This window comes from Callionymus lyra, chromosome 7, assembly GCF_982586985.1.
Source record: "Callionymus lyra chromosome 7, fCalLyr1.hap1.1, whole genome shotgun sequence".
In the NCBI taxonomy this organism is placed as follows: domain Eukaryota; kingdom Metazoa; phylum Chordata; class Actinopteri; order Syngnathiformes; family Callionymidae; genus Callionymus; species Callionymus lyra.
In genome coordinates, this window is record NC_141824.1 from 6330472 (window position 1) to 6350555 (window position 20084).

Sequence of the window (20084 nt, forward strand, 5' to 3'; positions counted from 1 at the left end):
AACCTGTTAATGTTTGTGGATTAAGGAATCCGCTTCAATTGGAATGCATTGTGTCAAGTGAGGACAATGTATTAAATGGATGTTACACTGGTTGCATTGATGGTGGCGCATATTCTCTGTGCTTTATTGGATTGTGACGTCAGGACTTTGTGGAATGTGGCGTCTGATGTTGTCTCAAGACCTACTCATTGTTGAAATTCTTGGATCGAATCTGCTCTGTCAATGAATTGAAATGCTATGGATGGATTTGAATACGCTCTTGAATGAAATATGATTGTTTTGCTACATACAAAAATACAATCCAACGGAAATGAGTCAAATAAACGCCGATGCTGAATGTTCAAACATGGAACGTGAAAAGAGGGAAATTAAACTGACGGCCAAAGCTATGGAAAATAAAATCGAACGGTTGCAGAATGAGCGCAAAAGTGCCGTTAATAAAATCAAAGAGCTTATTCCGCAAATTAAAGCGCACATGAAATCAAAAGAAAATGTAACTGAAATCCCATCACAACTGAATAACTTGAATGCACTGTGTAAAAAGGCCACTGACCTGCACAACGAAGTATTGCAACTTCTTCCCGATGATGAACATAAAAAACAAAAAGAGTGGTTTTCTATCATTATGGATTACAGTGATGCATTCAAGGAACGTGTGGAAAAATGGATAAAGGAAAATCCGCATGAAAACTCAAATGAATTACCACTACATACAAATACTTCTGAGCAACCAACAAAGGAAATAAATGATGCAGTACAAATTCCTGTCGAAAAAAGCAAGAATTTGTCTGTTGCTGACCCTCCAGTACCTGTTACCACTGAACAAGATCCTCAGGATGAACTACAGCCCTGTGACAGCATCTCAAATGCAACCAAGAAATCGCGCTCACATCATTCCTCATCTTTAGCTTCACGCTCATCTGCTCGCTTAAAAACGGAAACAAATCTTGCAATTTTGGCAACAAGACAAAAGGCATTAAAGGAAAAACATGCATTGGATGAAGAGGAGTTAAAGTTACGCAAAAGAAGAGAACAGCTTTTACTGGAGAATGAAATCGCTGAGGAAATGGCAAAACTAAGTGTTATAAAATCACAAAGCAGTGTCGGCAGTAAATCAAAGTCAAAGGTTTCAGACGGGATGAACTCATACTATGAAAAGACATGCTCAAAACAACAACTAAAACCCAATGCAATTGAAACCACACAGACAGTTGTGACGCCTAAAGTCACTCACTTACCTGACATAAAACATCTCCCAGATCCTTCTTACATGCTCCAACGTTATCTTACAATTCCTGAAGATCCTGTGACTAATGTCACACAAACTGATGCATCACAAAACGACAGTGTGCTGGACATAATGAGAAAACAAAATGAAATTTCAACACTCTTGATGCAACAACAATGCCTCTCAGCACTCCCAAAAAGGGAAATTCCCATTTTCGATGGTAACCCACTCAAATACCATTCGTTTATTAAAGCATTTAAAAATGGAGTTGAGCGAAACACCAGTAACAACTGTGACAGACTCTACTTCCTTGAACAATACACCAAAGGGCATGCAAAGGGACTAGTGAGGAGCTGTCAGCACATGGAGTCGAGCAGAGGATATGTGAAGGCGAAGGCTCTATTGAAAGAACACTATGGCAATGAGCAAAAGGTGGCAGCCGCATACATGGAGAGAGCTTTGTCATGGCCCACTATTAAAACAGAAGATGGGAAAGCCCTTCAGGAGTACGGCCTCTTTCTGCGTGGATGCTGCAACGCTTTGGAGGATGTGCAGTATTTAAATGATCTGGACACACCCACAAACATGGTGGAAATCATCAAAAAACTGCCGTACAAACTCCGAGACCGCTGGAGGTGCGACGCATGTGACCTGCAGGAAAGGTACAATAGGAGAGCAAGGTTTGTGGACATTACCAATTTTGTTGAAAAACAAGTAAAAATCTTGACAGACCCTGTGTTTGGAAACATTCAGGACACTGTTATGACAACTAAACAAATGAAACACAAACCACCCCCTCGCACCAGCATCAGAGGAACCAGCTTCGCTACCACAGTGAATCATGTGGAGAGAACAGCTCAACCTGTGAATAAAGCTACAAACATAAAACCACCAGCAAGGAAGATCTGTCCCTGCTGCACTGGAGGACACACATTGGATGTGTGTGCTCGGTTGGAAAAAATGGCACACAAGGAGAAAATTGACTTCCTGAAGGAAAATGGTGCTTGTTTTCGCTGCCTGTGTATAGGACACATAAGCAAAAATTGCCAAAGAAAGATTTCCTGCTCGAAGTGTGGCCTAAGACATCCAACTGTGCTCCATAAGGATAGTGTGGCAACAGCAGAACCGGCTGAGAGAAGCATCCAGGTTACAGTGGACGACACTTTGGTTTCCAGTGGGCTTACAGGGGCTGGTGAGACAGATTGCAAGCTTCCTATCGTGCCGATCCAAGTGAAGGCGAAGAAGGGCAATAAAGTCATTCTCACATACGCCTTTTTGGACCCGGGAAGTACTGCAGTGTTCTGTACTGAGAGTCTGAAGCAGAAGCTCAATTTGTCTGGGAAGAGAGCCAACATTCTTCTCAGGACCATGGGGCAGGAGAAGGTGGTCAGTAGCTACATTGTGCCAGAGCTGGAGGTGGCAGCACTTGAAGATGACAGCTTCATTGAGTTGCCAAAAGCGTACACTCAGTTGTCAATGCCAGTCCACAAAGCAAACATACCTTCAAATAAGGATCTGACAAGGTGGCCATATTTAAGACACATCTCCTTACCACAGATTGAGGCTGGAATTGAGTTGCTGATTGGAACGAATGTTCCACGAGCCATGGAACCGCTGGAAGTCATCCGCAGTGAGCACAATGGACCCTACGCTATAAGGACGGTGCTGGGCTGGACGGTAAATGGACCACTGACAGGAAACGGTGGAGAGGCCAATTACTGTGACCAGCCAGTAACGGTGAACCGTGTGTCCATTGTAAATTTGGATGAACTGTGGCAACAGCAATTTAAAATGGACTTTCCAGAATCTGCTGTGGAGGAACAAGTGGGTCTGTCCAGGGAAGACCTGAGGTTCATGGACATGGTCACAAAGTCAGCCAAACGGGTCAATGGGCATTACCAGGTTGCCCTGCCTTTGAAAAATTCAAACGTCTGCATGCCAAATAACAGGAAAGTGGTGGAACAGCGTCAAAACCATCTGAAGAGGAGGCTCCAGAGGGATCCAGTGTATTACAAGGAGTATAACACCTTTATTAATGATCTGCTTGGTAAAGGCTATGCTGAAAGGGTTCCTGATGCAGAGCTGGAAAGAAGTGATGGCAAGGTCTGTTACATACCGCACCATGGTTTCTACCACCCGACAAAGAGAAAACTCAGAGTTGTTTTTGATTGTGGTGCCAGTTACAAAAGACAATCTCCAAATGAAGAGCTGTTGCAAGGGCCCGATCTAACCAGCTCACTGATTGGAGTTGTGACCAGGTTCAGGAGGGAACCTGTCGTCATCATGGCTGACATAGAAGCTATGTTTCACCAGGTGCAAGTGCCCCCAGATGATACTGATCTGCTGCGATTCCTCTGGTGGTCACAAGGAGACTTGAACCAAGCACCATGTGAATACAGGATGAAGGTACATCTTTTGGGAGCTACATCCTCCCCTAGCTGCGCCAACTTTGCCCTCAAGAAATGTGCAGAGGATTTTGGACATGAGCATAAGGAGGAGACAGTGGAAAAGCTGCAGCACTGCTTTTATGTGGATGATTGTTTGGTGGCAGTTGCAACAGAGGAGGAAGCACTGACCCTCTGCCATGAGCTCATGTCTCTGTGCGCTAAAGGGGGATTCTGTTTGACCAAGTGGCACAGTAACAGATCTGTTCTGGAAGCGCTGGACAAAGGAGTACCTGCCTCTGTTACAGGAGCGACAGAGATGGACTGGAGTCCAGAGAAACCTTGTCGCAGGAGATCTAATTTTGCTTATGGACAGTACTGCACCTCGTAATTCTTGGATTATGGGACGTGTCTTGCAAACTTTTCCGGATTGCAAGGGATTTGTGCGTCAAATTCGGATTAAGACGAGAACAAATTGTTTGGACAGACCCGTATCCAAGGTGTGTTTGTTGCTGGAGAAGGAGGAGGCAGCATGAGGACATTGCTGACCTCTATATGGACTTTGTGTTTTGTTTTTGTTTTTGTCTTTATTACTTGTGCTGGACTTTGCACTAATTGGTCATGACGACCAGAAGAAGTAATATTTGGTATAATGACTTTTCATGGACTTGAGCAATTTATTAGACATTTTTTGCATTTTCATTGAAATTGATATGATTTATTATGTCTCCTATTGTGTTTGAAATGTGAATTATTATGTGAGTCCTAATAATTAGGGGCTGGTGTGAAAGAGACATACAGGCTGAAGATGTGCTGCACGGTGTGTTTGAGTGTGTGTGTATTGCAGAGGGGGCGGTTCACATGGGAGTAGGCGTGTGTGCGTGCGGAGGTGTGTGCGTAAAGGTGGCACTCACAGGTGACGCAGATGAGAGAGAGAGAGAGTCAAGGTTGGAAGTAGCCGTAATTTTTGTTGACCGCTACACGCTTCAACGCTACAGGCTTCAACGCTACACGCTTCAACGCTACAGGCTTCAACGCTACAGGCTTCAACGCTACAGGCTTCAACGCTACACGCTTCAACGCTACAGGCTTCAACGCTACACGCTTCAACGCTACAGGCTTCAACGCTACAGGCTTCAACGCTACAACGCTACACGCTACAAGCTACACCATTGCTCCATGCGAACACCACGTAAACGGAACACGACCTCCCTGCCAGGGCGAGACGGACACCCCCAAGTGTGATCAGCAGTGCATCAACGGATACTCGCCGTCCTATCAGAAAGACTTTGGAAAGCGCTGCACGCTACACGCTACACTGTGCTGTTTGTATAACAATAAATGCACCAAAAGCATATCTGGATCTCGGCGTATCTGTTATCACAAGGAAACCAAAGCGCGTCATAAATCTACGTACCTGAGGACCCAACCTCATACTCTCAGCGGCGAAAAGTTTGTGTTTGGAAGCCGCAACAATATGTTAAAGGTTTTTGTTAGTCTTCACTAGGTTTTCACACTGTTACTGTTATTTTGTTTCATTCCTCCTGCTGATCTCCTCTAGAGATGTAACACAAAGCGACAGCCTGTAGAGGGCGTTGCACGCTTCTTAGAACCTCAGTTACAAGGGTAATGGAGATTATCAGATGTTTAGATGTTTTATCAAGCGTCTTTGAGTGACCTCCAAAAAAGCGCTATACAATCAATTATTATTATTATTATTATTATCATGAACCTAAACACCATTGAAGGGACATTGTGAATTAAGAGATTATTAAATGTGTAAATGAAAATCAAAGTGTTCACACTTTTGGGCTGGAGTCGAACCCACAACTGGATCACAACCACCAGAACAATTGTACTGAAAGCAAGAGTGTTCTGAACTTGACAATCCTTGAGCAGTTCTATCTAGATTACATTTGAAATGGTGTCTCAAAGCATTTGTTTCGTTTCTCGACAATCGATTAAATGATTTGTTCCAAAAATTGATTTTTTTTTTACTCATGAATTGAGCAGAGTGCAGGAGCAGAAAATTCAAATGCCAAACAATTCATATACAAGGGCCTTAAAAGATCTCCATGATCCAGAACATCACTAGAACTAAATGATAAAAGTTGAATGCAAACTTTTTTATTTATTCAGATTAAGACCCTGTAAATATTTACAATTGGTTTAATCTTCAATCAACATGTTCATTTAAATTACAAGGTAAAGCTCTGTCTAAATACAGCAGTGATACAGGAGGGATTGATTTTGTCTTGACCTTTATTTTTCATTGTTTTATGTGTTTTTTTTGTTTCTATATGTACACTCTGTTGTTGTTGTTTCTTTGGTATTGCAATAGATTATTTTTCTGAATTTACTGTCTCTTGAAAAAAAAAGAGCATATACGTAACATTGCTGTGTCTGCATATTTACATAGTTGCCTTTACATCAGACCAACATTGCCTGGAATGCCTGTATTGCATACTTGTGCTCGATACAAATATTTTAAATTTAAAAAGTAATATCACGCTCCTCAAGAATTTATCAGCAGGATTCTACATACATAGAACACATTTAATACTTGATGGTCAGACAAAACTGAGTTCTGAGGAGAGACATTTGTTGTTTTAACTTCAGGTCTGTTTGCTAGAACAAGATCTAAGGTGTGGTTGAAACAGTGAGTCAGGGCCAAGAGATCCATAAAATCCTCCTATAGAGAGTGTCACATGTCTTTGTAGAACCATGGAAACAAAAATAACCTGTTGATTTTGAAACCGTGTGAAACGTACAAAGTATGTTTGTCTCATATATGGGCAATAAAATCAACCGCTATCAGTGAAAAAATGATAATGCAGAGAATAATGATTCACTTCATATGTTCACTGTCATTGATGATCAGCGCTATATAAATACAAATGACTTACTTCTTTACTTCCTTTAGGAGTATTGAGAGGAGGAATACGATCAGAGTGGTTGTTTGTTCTGCTAAATGGTAAAAGCAATTTAGTTCAGGTGAAATACTAATTTTCTACTCAGCCTCATGTTGTTCAACAGTTGTGATTCATTTTAGAATAATGGGTTCCTTTTCAGAGTTATAGTAAAAAAAAGGTTTGTTCATTTTAAAGAAGCAAATGACGCTCAATGGTCTTTGTCCACATCTTGTTCCAAAATGACAAACTTAAAATATCCAAATACTAGTGATGGTCTGGTGAAGCTTCATGAAACAGTGTCTTTTCATTTTTCCAGAACAATTGTTGTCGTCAAGGCTTCAGTACAAGAGAGATGTTACAGACGAGCACCACAGAGGTTTGGATATTTTTTAATATCAATTTCAACAAAGACAAAAATACCTACAAACTATAGTCTTTACATTAATATGAAAATACATTTTTATTTTATTTTTGTTAAAAGTTATAAAGAATTACATTAAAAATGTCACTTGATAGTATATTGTCTTGAACACAACAACCACTCTGATCATATTCCTCTCAATACTGCACAAGGAAGTAAAGAAGGATCATCAATGACAGAGAACATATGAAGTCAATCATTATTCTCTGTCTGCTTCACACTCAGGAAGGAATATCACAACTCTTCATCATGGTTAGTGACACCAAACACTTTACAAACACATTTCTTAAGTTAAGAACTATAGAAATGATCCCTGAAAGTATAGTCTTAACTTAACTCTGCACCAACATCACACTCCATCCTCACACCAAACCATTACAGTGACGGATGCATAGTTTTTGAATTTTAAAATGTTACTGTCATTCATTTGATTGCAAAGAGATGAGACTAGAAAACATACTTTGTAGTTTCATAGTTTATACACAACATGTATTCAAAATCACTACGTTCAATTCCATAATTCATCTAAACTGTGATTATTGATCACCATGACATTAAAACAACTATATCAGGTTATTTTATTATGCATTACAAACAATTGTAAACATTAAACAATATAGTTTAATACAAGGGAAAATACATTTGAACAAGAGTTGTGTTTGATGTTAAAATGAAAACGTTTTTTCAATTATTAACATTCTGACTTAGGTGAGCGACTCACAGCTAGGGGGCGATCTAGGTGGATTGTTGTGGTGTCCTCTTCCACGCTGCAAACAGAAAGCAGTTGAGTGCAGTGAGGGCGTGACACACAAGTCTCATAGAGGCACACCTGACTGGTGCAGGTGCTCGGGGGGCGGAGTCAAACATCCACACTGGGCGTCTCACCACACCTGTCCAAATGTGTCGTCAGTGTTGCACATTTGAGCTCTGGCGGGATCTAAGATGGCGGCACAGGTGTGGCGTGAGATCGGCGTCTCATGGTTGTGTAACCTGATGAAGTTTGACTTGAGAGAAGCAGGTCAGAGAGCAAACCTCCACAAACACATTCAGCCGACTCAGCAGGAAACTTTGAATCAAGTTTCTACATGTGAATTGTCGGCACAAGCTCTTCTGGATTTTTCTTCTACACAAAAGTGGACACAACTTATGTGCACCTGTTCAGCACAAGACGAGTTGATCAAAGCAATACAGTCATATTTAGGACATGAGTTGATCAGGAAACAGAAGGAGAGGTCAGAGATGTTGACCTTTCATAACAGCTGCACAAATGGATTCTTTCTGAGCCTCCACTGACCCTCAATGACAAGTGACTTTACTGAACATTTGGAGTCCAAACACATGTGGACGTTTTCTGTCCATTTATTTGAAGATCAAAACACACAAGAAATGAAGCAGCAGTTCAACTATGTTTGACAAGATTCTTCACCTCTGACATCACAACTGACGCTTCATTAACTAGTGTCTACACACCAGGAAGAAAACACACAAACTATTACATGAACACAAAACTGTCTGTGTACTGTGTGTGTGTGTGTGTGTGTGTGTGTGTGTGTGTGTGTGTGTGTGTGTGTCTACACATTCATAAATTTGTCACTGTGTGTCTGATTTTTTTTCCATTTTGGTTTTTGCATGTTTGTACTTCTGTTTGTTATTTGATGTGTAAATACATGTGTTTGTTATCTTTTTATTTGTGTGTGCGCTTATTTTCAGGTTTGTTCAACTGTTTCCGTGAGTGTGTTTGGGCATGTGTGCCTGATTTTGTGTGTCAGTACCTGTTTTTAGACTCTGTTTGTCTGTATATATTTTCCGTGTGTGTATCATTTTGTCTACAGAGACATCTGTGTGTGTGCGTTAGTTATTGTGTGTTAGTGCTTTTGTTGCGCCAGAGAAGAATGTGTTTAAGTATTTATGTGTGCGCATTTCTATGTAGTAGTAAAGCACATGTGTGTGTGTTTGTCATTGTGTGTGATTGCTTTTTTGTGTGTGTGCGTGTTTGTGCATTTTTTGCTTTGGTAAAGCATGCGTGTGTGTGTTTGCAGTTGTTTGTGAGTGCATTTTTGTGTGTCAGAGATGCATGTGTGTGCATCCTTGTGTGATGGTGAAGCATGTGTGTGTTTGTGTGTGATTGTGAGTGAGTGCATTATTGTGTTTTAGAGAAGCATGTTTGTGAGTGTTTGTGTGTGTGCATTTATTTGTGTTAAAGTGAAGCATGTGTGTGTGTGTTTGTGTGTGATTGTGAGTGAGTGCATTATTGTGTTTTAGAGAAGCATGTTTGTGAGTGTTTGTGTGTGTGCATTTATTTGTGTTAAAGTGAAGCATGTGTGTGAGTGTTTGTGTGTGTGAGTGTATTTGTGTGGTACAGAATCGTGTGTGTGCATTTATCTGTGTGTGTGTGTAGTTTTCATAACGGCTCAGATCACATGACATCCTGATGTGAGTTTCAAACACATTTCCAGTGAAGGAACAAAGATCAGCAGCTCTGACGTCTGCAGAGTCTCAGAAGAAAAAGACGTTTCTTGGTCGATTCCTCCTGAAACACGGAGACAGAAAAATGTATCAACTTGTAAAATCATGCGTGAAGTGAGTCTTGAAGAAAAGTGACAATTATCATCCACTGACTTTAGTCTCTGTCCACGGGCGGATCCTTCAGATGGTCCAGCTCCGAGCTGGGGGCCGCTGTAAGATCACAAACCCTGTTAGCTTGTGTGCTTCTCACCAGCAGATGAAACTAGTGTCAACACTGATGCTAGCATGCTAGCACTCTGTCACATGGTCAACATCTGAGCTGAGACAAGATCATGTACTTACAAGACGAGTCAGAGTCGCCTGAAATGGAAAGAAAGAGGACAAATTACACCTGAAGAAGATGAACATAGAAGAGTTCCTCTGACCTCTTCTCATCTCTGCTGACCTTCTTTGACCTTCTATTCTTTCTCTCCAGTATCTGGAGATGATCTGGATCAAATCACAAACTCTCACCTTTCTTCTTCTTCTTGTAGATGAAGTATCCAACCACTGTGAGCACCAGAGCGGAGGCAGCGACGGCGGCCATGATGATGTACAAGGTCAGGAAAGTCCTGGCTGTGGATGGAGAGCAAAGTAAGTGGAGACATGATCAGGTGACCAGTGTTAGAGACGTGGTGGGGCCTCATTCAGCAGATCCATGCTGACCACACCTGGACTCTCATCTGGATGAAAGAAACCTCTGGAGACACCAAGAAGGTTCTGAAGACTCTTACCGTTGGTCAGGATGTTTGACGGATCCAGTTTGGTGACCACGTCTTCCGGAATGCCGTCCAGTTGAAACACACACTCGTACCTGGACCAGTCGTCAGACGGGAGTTTCAGGTCCACCATGTTCTGGAAGGTTCCGTCAGGGTTGGGGAGGATCTCTCCGTGTTCCACGTCCTCGTGCAGCTCCTCTCCGTCTTTGGTCCAGAACAACATGGCTCTGTCGGGGTAGAAGCCTGTAGCGTGGCAGGTGACCGGAGAGCTGGCTGTCTTCTGGAGGAGAGACACTCGTGGACGCTCTGAAGGGAGAGACACCACACTTCAGAGAGAAAGTCAAAGGATGGACAGAGAATGAAGGAGAGGAGGAGGAGGGAGGACAGGGGTGGAGGTGAGGAAGAGAAGATAAGAGGAGAGAGAGAGAGAGAGGACATGAGGAGAGAGAGGAGGGAGAGAAGGAGGAAGGAGAGCAGAAGGAGAAGAAGGTCATGGAACTACCTGTTCTCATCAAGGTTTTGCTCCCAAACTTCACAAACTTCTTCAGATCATTTGGACATTCCTGGGTGTAAAAGAACTTTCTATATTTATTCATGCCTTCATTCTGGTCCCACTTGTGTTTGGTGATGACGGCCTGAGGACTCGGAGCGACCCAGGTCAGAGTCTGAAGGTCAAACACGATGAAGTCTTCTCCATCATAGCCGTACTGTTCATAACCTTTGACCTCTCCAGTCTCATCGTCCCACTCACAACCGCTCATCATCTGAAAGATGTGAACACCTGAGAGAGAAACCAGAGTGAGACCTGATCTACTCCACTGTTTAATACTCCACTGTGATCTACTCCACTGTGGTCTACTCCACTGTTTAATACTCCACTGTGATCTACTCCACTGTGGTCTACTCCACTGTTTAATACTCCACTGTGATCTACTCCACTGTGGTCTACTCCACTGTTTAATACTCCACTGTGATCTACTCCACTGTGATCTACTCCACTGTTTAATACTCCACTGTGATCTACTCCACTGTGATCTACTCCACTGTGGTCTACTCCACTGTTTAATACTCCACTGTGATCTACTCCACTGTGATCTACTCCACTGTGATCTACTCCACCGTGGTCTACTCCACTGTTTAATACTCCACTGTGATCTACTCCACTATTTAATACTCCACTGTGATCTACTCCACTGTGATCTACTCCACTGTTTAATACTCCACTGTGATCTACTCCACTATTTAATACTCCACTGTGATCTACTCCACTATTTAATACTCCACTGTGATCTACTCCACTGTGATCTACTCCACTGTTTAATACTCCACTGTTGTCTACTCCACTGTTTAATACTCCACTGTGGTCTACTCCACTGTGATCTACTCCACTGTGATCTACTCCACTGTGGTCTACTCCACTGTTTCATACTCCACTGTGATCTACTCCACTGTGATCTACTCCACTGTTTAATACTCCACTGTGATCTACTCCACTGTTTAATACTCCACTGTGATCTACTCCACTGTGATCTACTCCACTGTTTCATACTCCACTGTGATCTACTCCACTGTTTAATACTCCACTGTTTCATACTCCACTGTGATCTACTCCACTGTGGTCTACTACACTGTTTAATACTCCACTGTGATCTACTCCACTGTGATCTACTCCACTGTTTAATACTCCACTGTGATCTACTCCACTGTTTTATACTCCACTGTGATCTACTCCACTGTTGTCTACTCCACTGTGGTCTACTCCACTGTTTCATACTCCACTGTGGTCTACTCCACTGTTTAATACTCCACTGTGTTCTACTCCACTGTTTCATACTCCACTGTTTAATACTCCACTGTTGTCTACTCCACTGTTTAATACTCCACTGTGATCTACTCCACTGTTTAATACTCCACTGTGGTCTACTCCACTGTTTAATACTCCACTGTGATCTACTCCACTGTTTAATACTCCACTGTTGTCTACTCCACTGTTTAATACTCCACTGTGATCTACTCCACGGTTTAATACTCCACTGTGATCTACTCCACTGTTTAGTACTCCACTGTTGTCTACTCCACTGTTTCATACTCCACTGTTGTCTACTCCACTGTTTAATACTCCACTGTGATCTACTCCACTGTTTAATACTCCACTGTTGTCTACTCCACTGTTGTCTACTCCACTGTTTAATACTTCACTGTGATCTACTCCACTGTTTAATACTCCACTGTGGTCTGCTCCACTGTTTCATACTCCACTGTTTAATACTCCACTGTGATCTACTCCACTGTTTAATACTCCACTGTGGTCTACTCCACTGTGGTCTACTCCACTGTGATCTACCCCACTGTGGTCTACTCCACTTTGATCTACTCCACTGTTTAATACTCCACTGTGATCTACTCCACTGTTTAATACTCCACTGTGATCTACTCCACTGTTTCATACTCCACTGTGATCTACTCCACTGTTTAATACTCCACTGTGGTCTACTTCACTGTTTAATACTCCACTTTGATCTACTCCACTGTTTAATACTCCACTGTGGTCTACTCCACTGTTTAATACTCCACTGTGGTCTACTCCACTGTTTAATACTCCATTGTGATCTACTCCACTGTTTAATACTCCACTGTGGTTTACTCCACTGTTTAATACTCCACTGTGATCTACTCCACTATTTCATACTCCACTGTGATCTACTCCACTGTTTAATACTCCACTGTGGTCTACTCCACTGTTTAATACTCCACTGTGATCTACTCCACTGTTTAATACTCCACTGTGATCTACTCCACTGTTTAATACTCCACTGTGATCCACTCCACTGTTTAATACTCCACTGTGATCTACTCCACTGTGATCTACTCCACTGTTTAATACTCCACTGTGGTCTACTCCACTGTGGTCTACTCCACTGTTTAATACTCCACTGTGGTCTACTCCACTGTTTAATACTCCACTGTGATCAACTCCACTGTTTAATACTCCACTGTGATCAACTCCACTGTGATCTACTCCACTGTTTAATACTCCACTGTGATCTACTCCACTATTTCATACTCCACTGTGATCTACTCCACTGTTTAATACTCCACTGTGGTCTACTCCACTGTTTAATACTCCACTGTGATCTACTCCACTGTTTAATACTCCACTGTGATCTACTCCACTATTTCATACGCCACTGTGGTCTACTCCACTGTTTAATACTCCACTGTGATCTACTCCACTGTGATCTACTCCACTGTTTAATACTCCACTGTTGTCTACTCCACTGTTTAATACTCCACTGTGGTCTACTCCACTGTGATCTACTCCACTGTTTAATACTCCACTGTGATCTACTCCACTGTGGTCTACTCCACTGTGATCTACTCTACTGTGATCTACTCCACTGTTTAATACTCCACTGTGATCTACTCCACTATTTAATACTCCACTGTGATCTACTCCACTGTGATCTACTCCACTGTGATCTACTCCACTGTTTAATACTGCACTGTGATCTACTCCACTGTGATCTACTCCACTGTGGTCTACTCCACTGTTTAATACTCCACTGTTTCATACTCCACTGTGGTCTACTCCACTGTTTAATACTCCACTGTGATCTACTCCACTGTGATCTACTCCACTATTTCATACTCCACTGTGATCTACTCCACTGTTTAATACTCCACTGTGGTCTACTCCACTGTTTAATACTCCACTGTGATCTACTCCACTGTTTAATACTCCACTGTGATCTACTCCACTATTTCATACGCCACTGTGGTCTACTCCACTGTTTAATACTCCACTGTGATCTACTCCACTGTGATCTACTCCACTGTTTAATACTCCACTGTTGTCTACTCCACTGTTTAATACTCCACTGTGGTCTACTCCACTGTGATCTACTCCACTGTTTAATACTCCACTGTGATCTACTCCACTGTGGTCTACTCCACTGTGATCTACTCTACTGTGATCTACTTCACTGTTTAATACTCCACTGTGATCTACTCCACTATTTAATACTCCACTGTGATCTACTCCACTGTGGTCTACTCCACTGTTTAATACTCCACTGTGATCTACTCCACTGTGGTCTACTCCACTGTTTAATACTCCACTGTAATCTACTCCACTGTGATCTACTCCACTGTTTAATACTCCACTGTGATCTACTCCACTGTGATCTACTCCACTGTGGTCTACTCCACTGTTTAATACTCCACTGTGATCTACTCCACGGTGATCTACTCCACTGTGATCTACTCCACCGTGGTCTACTCCACTGTTTAATACTCCACTGTGATCTACTCCACTATTTAATACTCCACTGTGATCTACTCCACTGTGATCTACTCCACTGTTTAATACTCCACTGTGATCTACTCCACTGTTCAATACTCCACTGTGATCTACTCCACTATTTAATACTCCACTGTGATCTACTCCACTGTGATCTACTCCACTGTTTAATACTCCACTGTTGTCTACTCCACTGTTTAATACTCCACTGTGGTCTACTCCACTGTGATCTACTCCACTGTGATCTACTCCACTGTGGTCTACTCCACTGTGGTCTACTCCACTGTTTAATACTCCACTGTGATCTACTCCACTATTTAATACTCCACTGTGATCTACTCCACAGTGATCTACTCCACTGTGATCTACTCCACTGTTTAATACTCCACTGTGATCTACTCCACTGTTTAATACTCCACTGTGATCTACTCCACTGTGATCTACTCCACTGTTTCATACTCCACTGTGATCTACTCCACTATTTAATACTCCACTGTTTCATACTCCACTGTGATCTACTCCACTGTGGTCTACTCCACTGTTTAATACTCCACTGTGATCTACTCCACTGTGATCTACTCCACTGTTTAATACTCCACTGTGATCTACTCCACTGTTTTATACTCCACTGTGATCTACTCCACTGTTTAATACTCCACTGTTGTCTACTCCACTGTGGTCTACTCCACTGTTTCATACTCCACTGTGGTCTACTCCACTGTTTAATACTCCACTGTGTTCTACTCCACTGTTTCATACTCCACTGTTTAATAATCCACTGTTGTCTACTCCACTGTTTAATACTCCACTGTGATCTACTCCACTGTTTAATACTCCACTGTGGTCTACTCCACTGTTTAATACTCCACTGTGATCTACTCCACTGTTTAATACTCCACTGTTGTCTACTCCACTGTTTAATACTCCACTGTGATCTACTCCACGGTTTAATACTCCACTGTGATCTACTCCACTGTTTAATACTCCACTGTTTCATACTCCACTGTTGTCTACTCCACTGTGATCTACTCTACTGTTTAATACTCCACTGTTTAATACTCCACTGTTGTCTACTCCACTGTTGTCTACTCCACTGTTTAATACTTAACTGTGATCTACTCCACTGTTTAATACTCCACTGTGGTCTGCTCCACTGTTTCATACTCCACTGTTTAATACTCCACTGTGGTCTACTCCACTGTGGTCTACTCCACTGTGATCTACTCCACTGTGGTCTACTCCACTTTGATCTACTCCACTGTTTAATACTCCACTGTGATCTACTCCACTGTTTAATACTCCACTGTGATCTACTCCACTGTTTCATACTCCACTGTGATCTACTCCACTGTGGTCTACTCCACTGTTTAATACTCCACTGTGATCTACTCCACTGTGATCTACTCCACTGTTTAATACTCCACTGTGATCTACTCCACTGTTTTATACTCCACTGTGATCTACTCCACTGTTTAATACTCCACTGTTGTCTACTCCACTGTGGTCTACTCCACTGTTTCATACTCCACTGTGGTCTACTCCACTGTTTAATACTCCACTGTGTTCTACTCCACTGTTTCATACTCCACTGTTTAATAATCCACTGTTGTCTACTCCACTGTTTAATACTCCACTGTGATCTACTCCACTGTTTAATACTCCACTGTGGTCTACTCCACTGTTTAATACTCCACTGTGATCTACTCCACTGTTTAATACTCCACTGTTGTCTACTCCACTGTTTAATACTCCACTGTGATCTACTCCACGGTTTAATACTCCACTGTGATCTACTCCACTGTTTAATACTCCACTGTTGTCTACTCCACTGTTTCATACTCCACTGTTGTCTACTCCACTGTTTAATACTCCACTGTGATCTACTCTACTGTTTAATACTCCACTGTTTAATACTCCACTGTTGTCTACTCCACTGTTGTCTACTCCACTGTTTAATACTTCACTGTGATCTACTCCACTGTTTAATACTCCACTGTGGTCTGCTCCACTGTTTCATACTCCACTGTTTAATACTCCACTGTGATCTACTCCACTGTTTAATACTCCACTGTGGTCTACTCCACTGTGGTCTACTCCACTGTGATCTACTCCACTGTGGTCTACTCCACTTTGATCTACTCCACTGTTTAATACTCCACTGTGATCTACTCCACTGTTTAATACTCCACTGTGATCTACTCCACTGTTTCATACTCCACTGTGATCTACTCCACTGTTTATTACTCCACTGTGGTCTACTTCACTGTTTAATACTCCACTTTGATCTACTCCACTGTTTAATACTCCACTGTGGTCTACTCCACTGTTTAATACTCCACTGTGGTCTACTCCACTGTTTAATACTCCATTGTGATCTACTCCACTGTTTAATACTCCACTGTGGTTTACTCCACTGTTTAATACTCCACTGTGATCTACTCCACTATTTCATACTCCACTGTGATCTACTCCACTGTTTAATACTCCACTGTGGTCTACTCCACTGTTTAATACTCCACTGTGATCTACTCCACTGTTTAATACTCGACTGTGATCTACTCCACTGTTTAATACTCCACTGTGATCCACTCCACTGTTTAATACTCCACTGTGATCTACTCCACTATTTCATACTCCACTGTGATCTACTCCACTGTTTAATACTCCACTGTGATCTACTCCACTGTGATCTACTCCACTATTTCATACTCCACTGTGATCTACTCCACTGTTTAATACTCCACTGTGGTCTACTCCACTGTTTAATACTCCACTGTGATCTACTCCACTGTGATCTACTCCACTGTTTAATACTCCACTGTGGTCTACTCCACTGTTTAATACTCCACTGTGGTCTACTCCACTGTTTAATACTCCACTGTGATCTACTCCACTGTTTAATACTCCACTGTGATCAACTCCACTGTGATCTACTCCACTGTTTAATACTCCACTGTGGTCTACTCCACTGTTTAATACTCCACTGTGATCTACTCCACTGTTTAATACTCCACTGTGATCTACTCCACTATTTCATACGCCACTGTGGTCTACTCCACTGTTTAATACTCCACTGTGATCTACTCCACTGTTTAATACTCCACTGTGGTCTACTCCACTGTTTAATACTCCACTGTGATCTACTCCACTGTTTAATACTCCACTGTGATCTACTCCACTGTTTAATACTCCACTGTGATCCATTCCACTGTTTAATACTCCACTGTGATCTACTCCACTATTTCATACTCCACTGTGATCTACTCCACTTTTTAATACTCCCCTGTGGTCTACTCCACTGTTTAATACTCCACTGTGATCTACTCCACTGTTTAATACTCCACTGTGATCTACTCCACTGTTTAATACTCCACTGTGATCCACTCCACTGTTTAATACTCCACTGTGATCTACTCCACTATTTCATACTCCACTGTGATCTACTCCACTGTTTCATACTCCCCTGTGGTCTACTCCACTGTTTAATACTCCACTGTGGTCTACTCCTCTGTTTAATACTCCACTGTGGTCTACTCAACTGTTTAATACTCCACTGTGATCTACTCCTCTGTTTAATACTCCACTGTGGTCTACTCCACTGTTTAATACTCCACTGTGGTCTACTCCACTGTTTAATACTCCACTGTGGTCTACTCAACTGTTTAATACTCCACTGTGATCTACTCCACTGTTTAATACTCCACTGTGGTCTACTCCACTGTTTAATACTCCACTGTGGTCTACTCCACTGTTTAATACTCCATTGCGATCTACTCCACTGTTTCATACTCCCCTGTGGTCTACTCCACTGTTTAATACTCCACTGTGGTCTACTCCACTGTTTAATACTCCACTGTGGTTTACTCCACTGTGGTTTACTCCACTGTGATCTACTCCACCGTTTAATACTCCACTGTGGTCTACTCCACTGTTTAATACTCCACTGTGGTCTACTCCACTGTTTAATACTCCACTGTGATCTACTCCACTATTTCATACTCCACTGTGATCTACTCCACTGTTTAATACTCCACTGTGGTTTACTCCACTGTTTAATACTCCACTGTGATCTACTCCACTGTTTAATACTCCACTGTGGTCTACTCCACTGTTTAATACTCCACTGTGGTCTACTCCACTGTTTAATACTCCATTGCGATCTACTCCACTGTTTCATACTCCACTGTGATCTACTCCACTGTTTAATACTCCACTGTGGTCTACTCCACTGTTTAATACTCCACTGTGATCTACTCCACTATTTCATACTCCACTGTGATCTACTCCACTGTTTAATACTCCACTGTGGTTTACTCCACTGTTTAATACTCCACTGTGGTCTACTCAACTGTTTAATACTCCACTGTGATCTACTCCACTGTTTAATACTCCACTGTGGTCTACTCCACTGTTTAATACTCCACTGTGATCTACTCCTCTGTTTAATACTCCATTGCGATCTACTCCACTGTTTAATACTCCACTGTGGTCTACTCCACTGTTTAATACTCCATTGCGATCTACTCCACTGTTTAATACTCCACTGTGGTCTACTCCACTGTTTAATACTCCACTGTGATCTACTCCTCTGTTTAATACTCCATTGCGATCTACTCCACTGTTTAATACTCCACTGTGATCTACTCCACTGTTTAATACTCCATTGCGATCTACTCCACTGTTTAATACTCCACTGTTTAATACTCCACTGTGATCTTCTCTGAACTTGTATGATCTACTCCAGTTTCCTCCTCTGATCTACTCTGTATACAAGATTGATGGTTCAGGATGTAAAAAGGTTGAACATGATTCAGTTTAAGGTCAAACATTGATTTTAAAGACAACAAACCTCCAGTTTGGTTGAATCTCTGTTTTACTACTTCAATGTTGATCTTGTGGACCTGCTGGTCATTATTTAAGATATTTGTCTCTCTCTCCCAGTACTGAGGATCATCTGCTGTGACCTGGATCATCCAGTCTTGTTTGGGTACAAATCTCCTGGTGTTGCTGTCGTAGTGTTCCACTTCAACTCCGTCCACATAAGTGACATAAACAAACTCTGGGAAGTTTTTAACTCCAGCAGACGCAGTGTCGAAAAACTGCATTGTGTGAATCACTGTGAGACACAAAAACAAAGTTTAGATCTTCTCTGGTTCTGATGACACAACGTTGTGATGCAGCAGAACAATCACATCTTCTACAAAGACAAAGAGGTGAAGAACAGAGGGACAGTCAGCAGTGACACAAAGTTCACGTCCACACACGGACACCAGCAGAACATCCTTCACACTTCACTCTCCAAGAACCCTGGCTAACTGGGACACAACTATAGAAGAAGAAGAAGAAGAAAGAAGAAAAAACGATTAATATTAATAACAATCTGAAATGTAATAAATATTTATAATAAAACAAATAAGGAATAAAGAGAATTAAAAGAATAAATGGATGAATTAAGAAGAAACAGGAGCAACAATGTTGAAAAAGATCAAACAACTAAATTGAAATTGTTTTTAAAAAACGCATAGATAATAAAATATTAAAACCAAGTTCATGGAACAAATCTAAGAATGATTGATAGAATAAAGATCATTGAAGGACATTAAGGTTAATGATGA

The 20084-nt window shown here is 41.8% G+C and overlaps 1 protein-coding gene, 1 non-coding gene and 1 pseudogene across 2 annotated transcripts; all 3 read right to left on the minus strand.

Moving 5' to 3' along the window:
- The window catches only part of LOC148074882 (serine/threonine-protein kinase B-raf-like), a 56890-nt pseudogene that overhangs the window by 6394 nt on the left and 30412 nt on the right, over positions 1-20084 (minus strand).
- LOC148074883 (class I histocompatibility antigen, F10 alpha chain-like) lies at positions 4763-19589 on the minus strand (the record flags this gene model as incomplete). Its single annotated transcript, XM_087796042.1, has 5 exons — positions 4763-4824; positions 9925-10026; positions 10185-10475; positions 10672-10950; positions 19319-19589. Coding segments are annotated over 5 exons (1005 nt in total), but the record flags the coding sequence as incomplete, so codon positions are not given.
- Positions 7062-7274, minus strand: LOC148074884 (small nucleolar RNA U3). The gene has a single exon (XR_015711966.1). It is a non-coding gene; the product is annotated as a small nucleolar RNA U3 (small nucleolar RNA).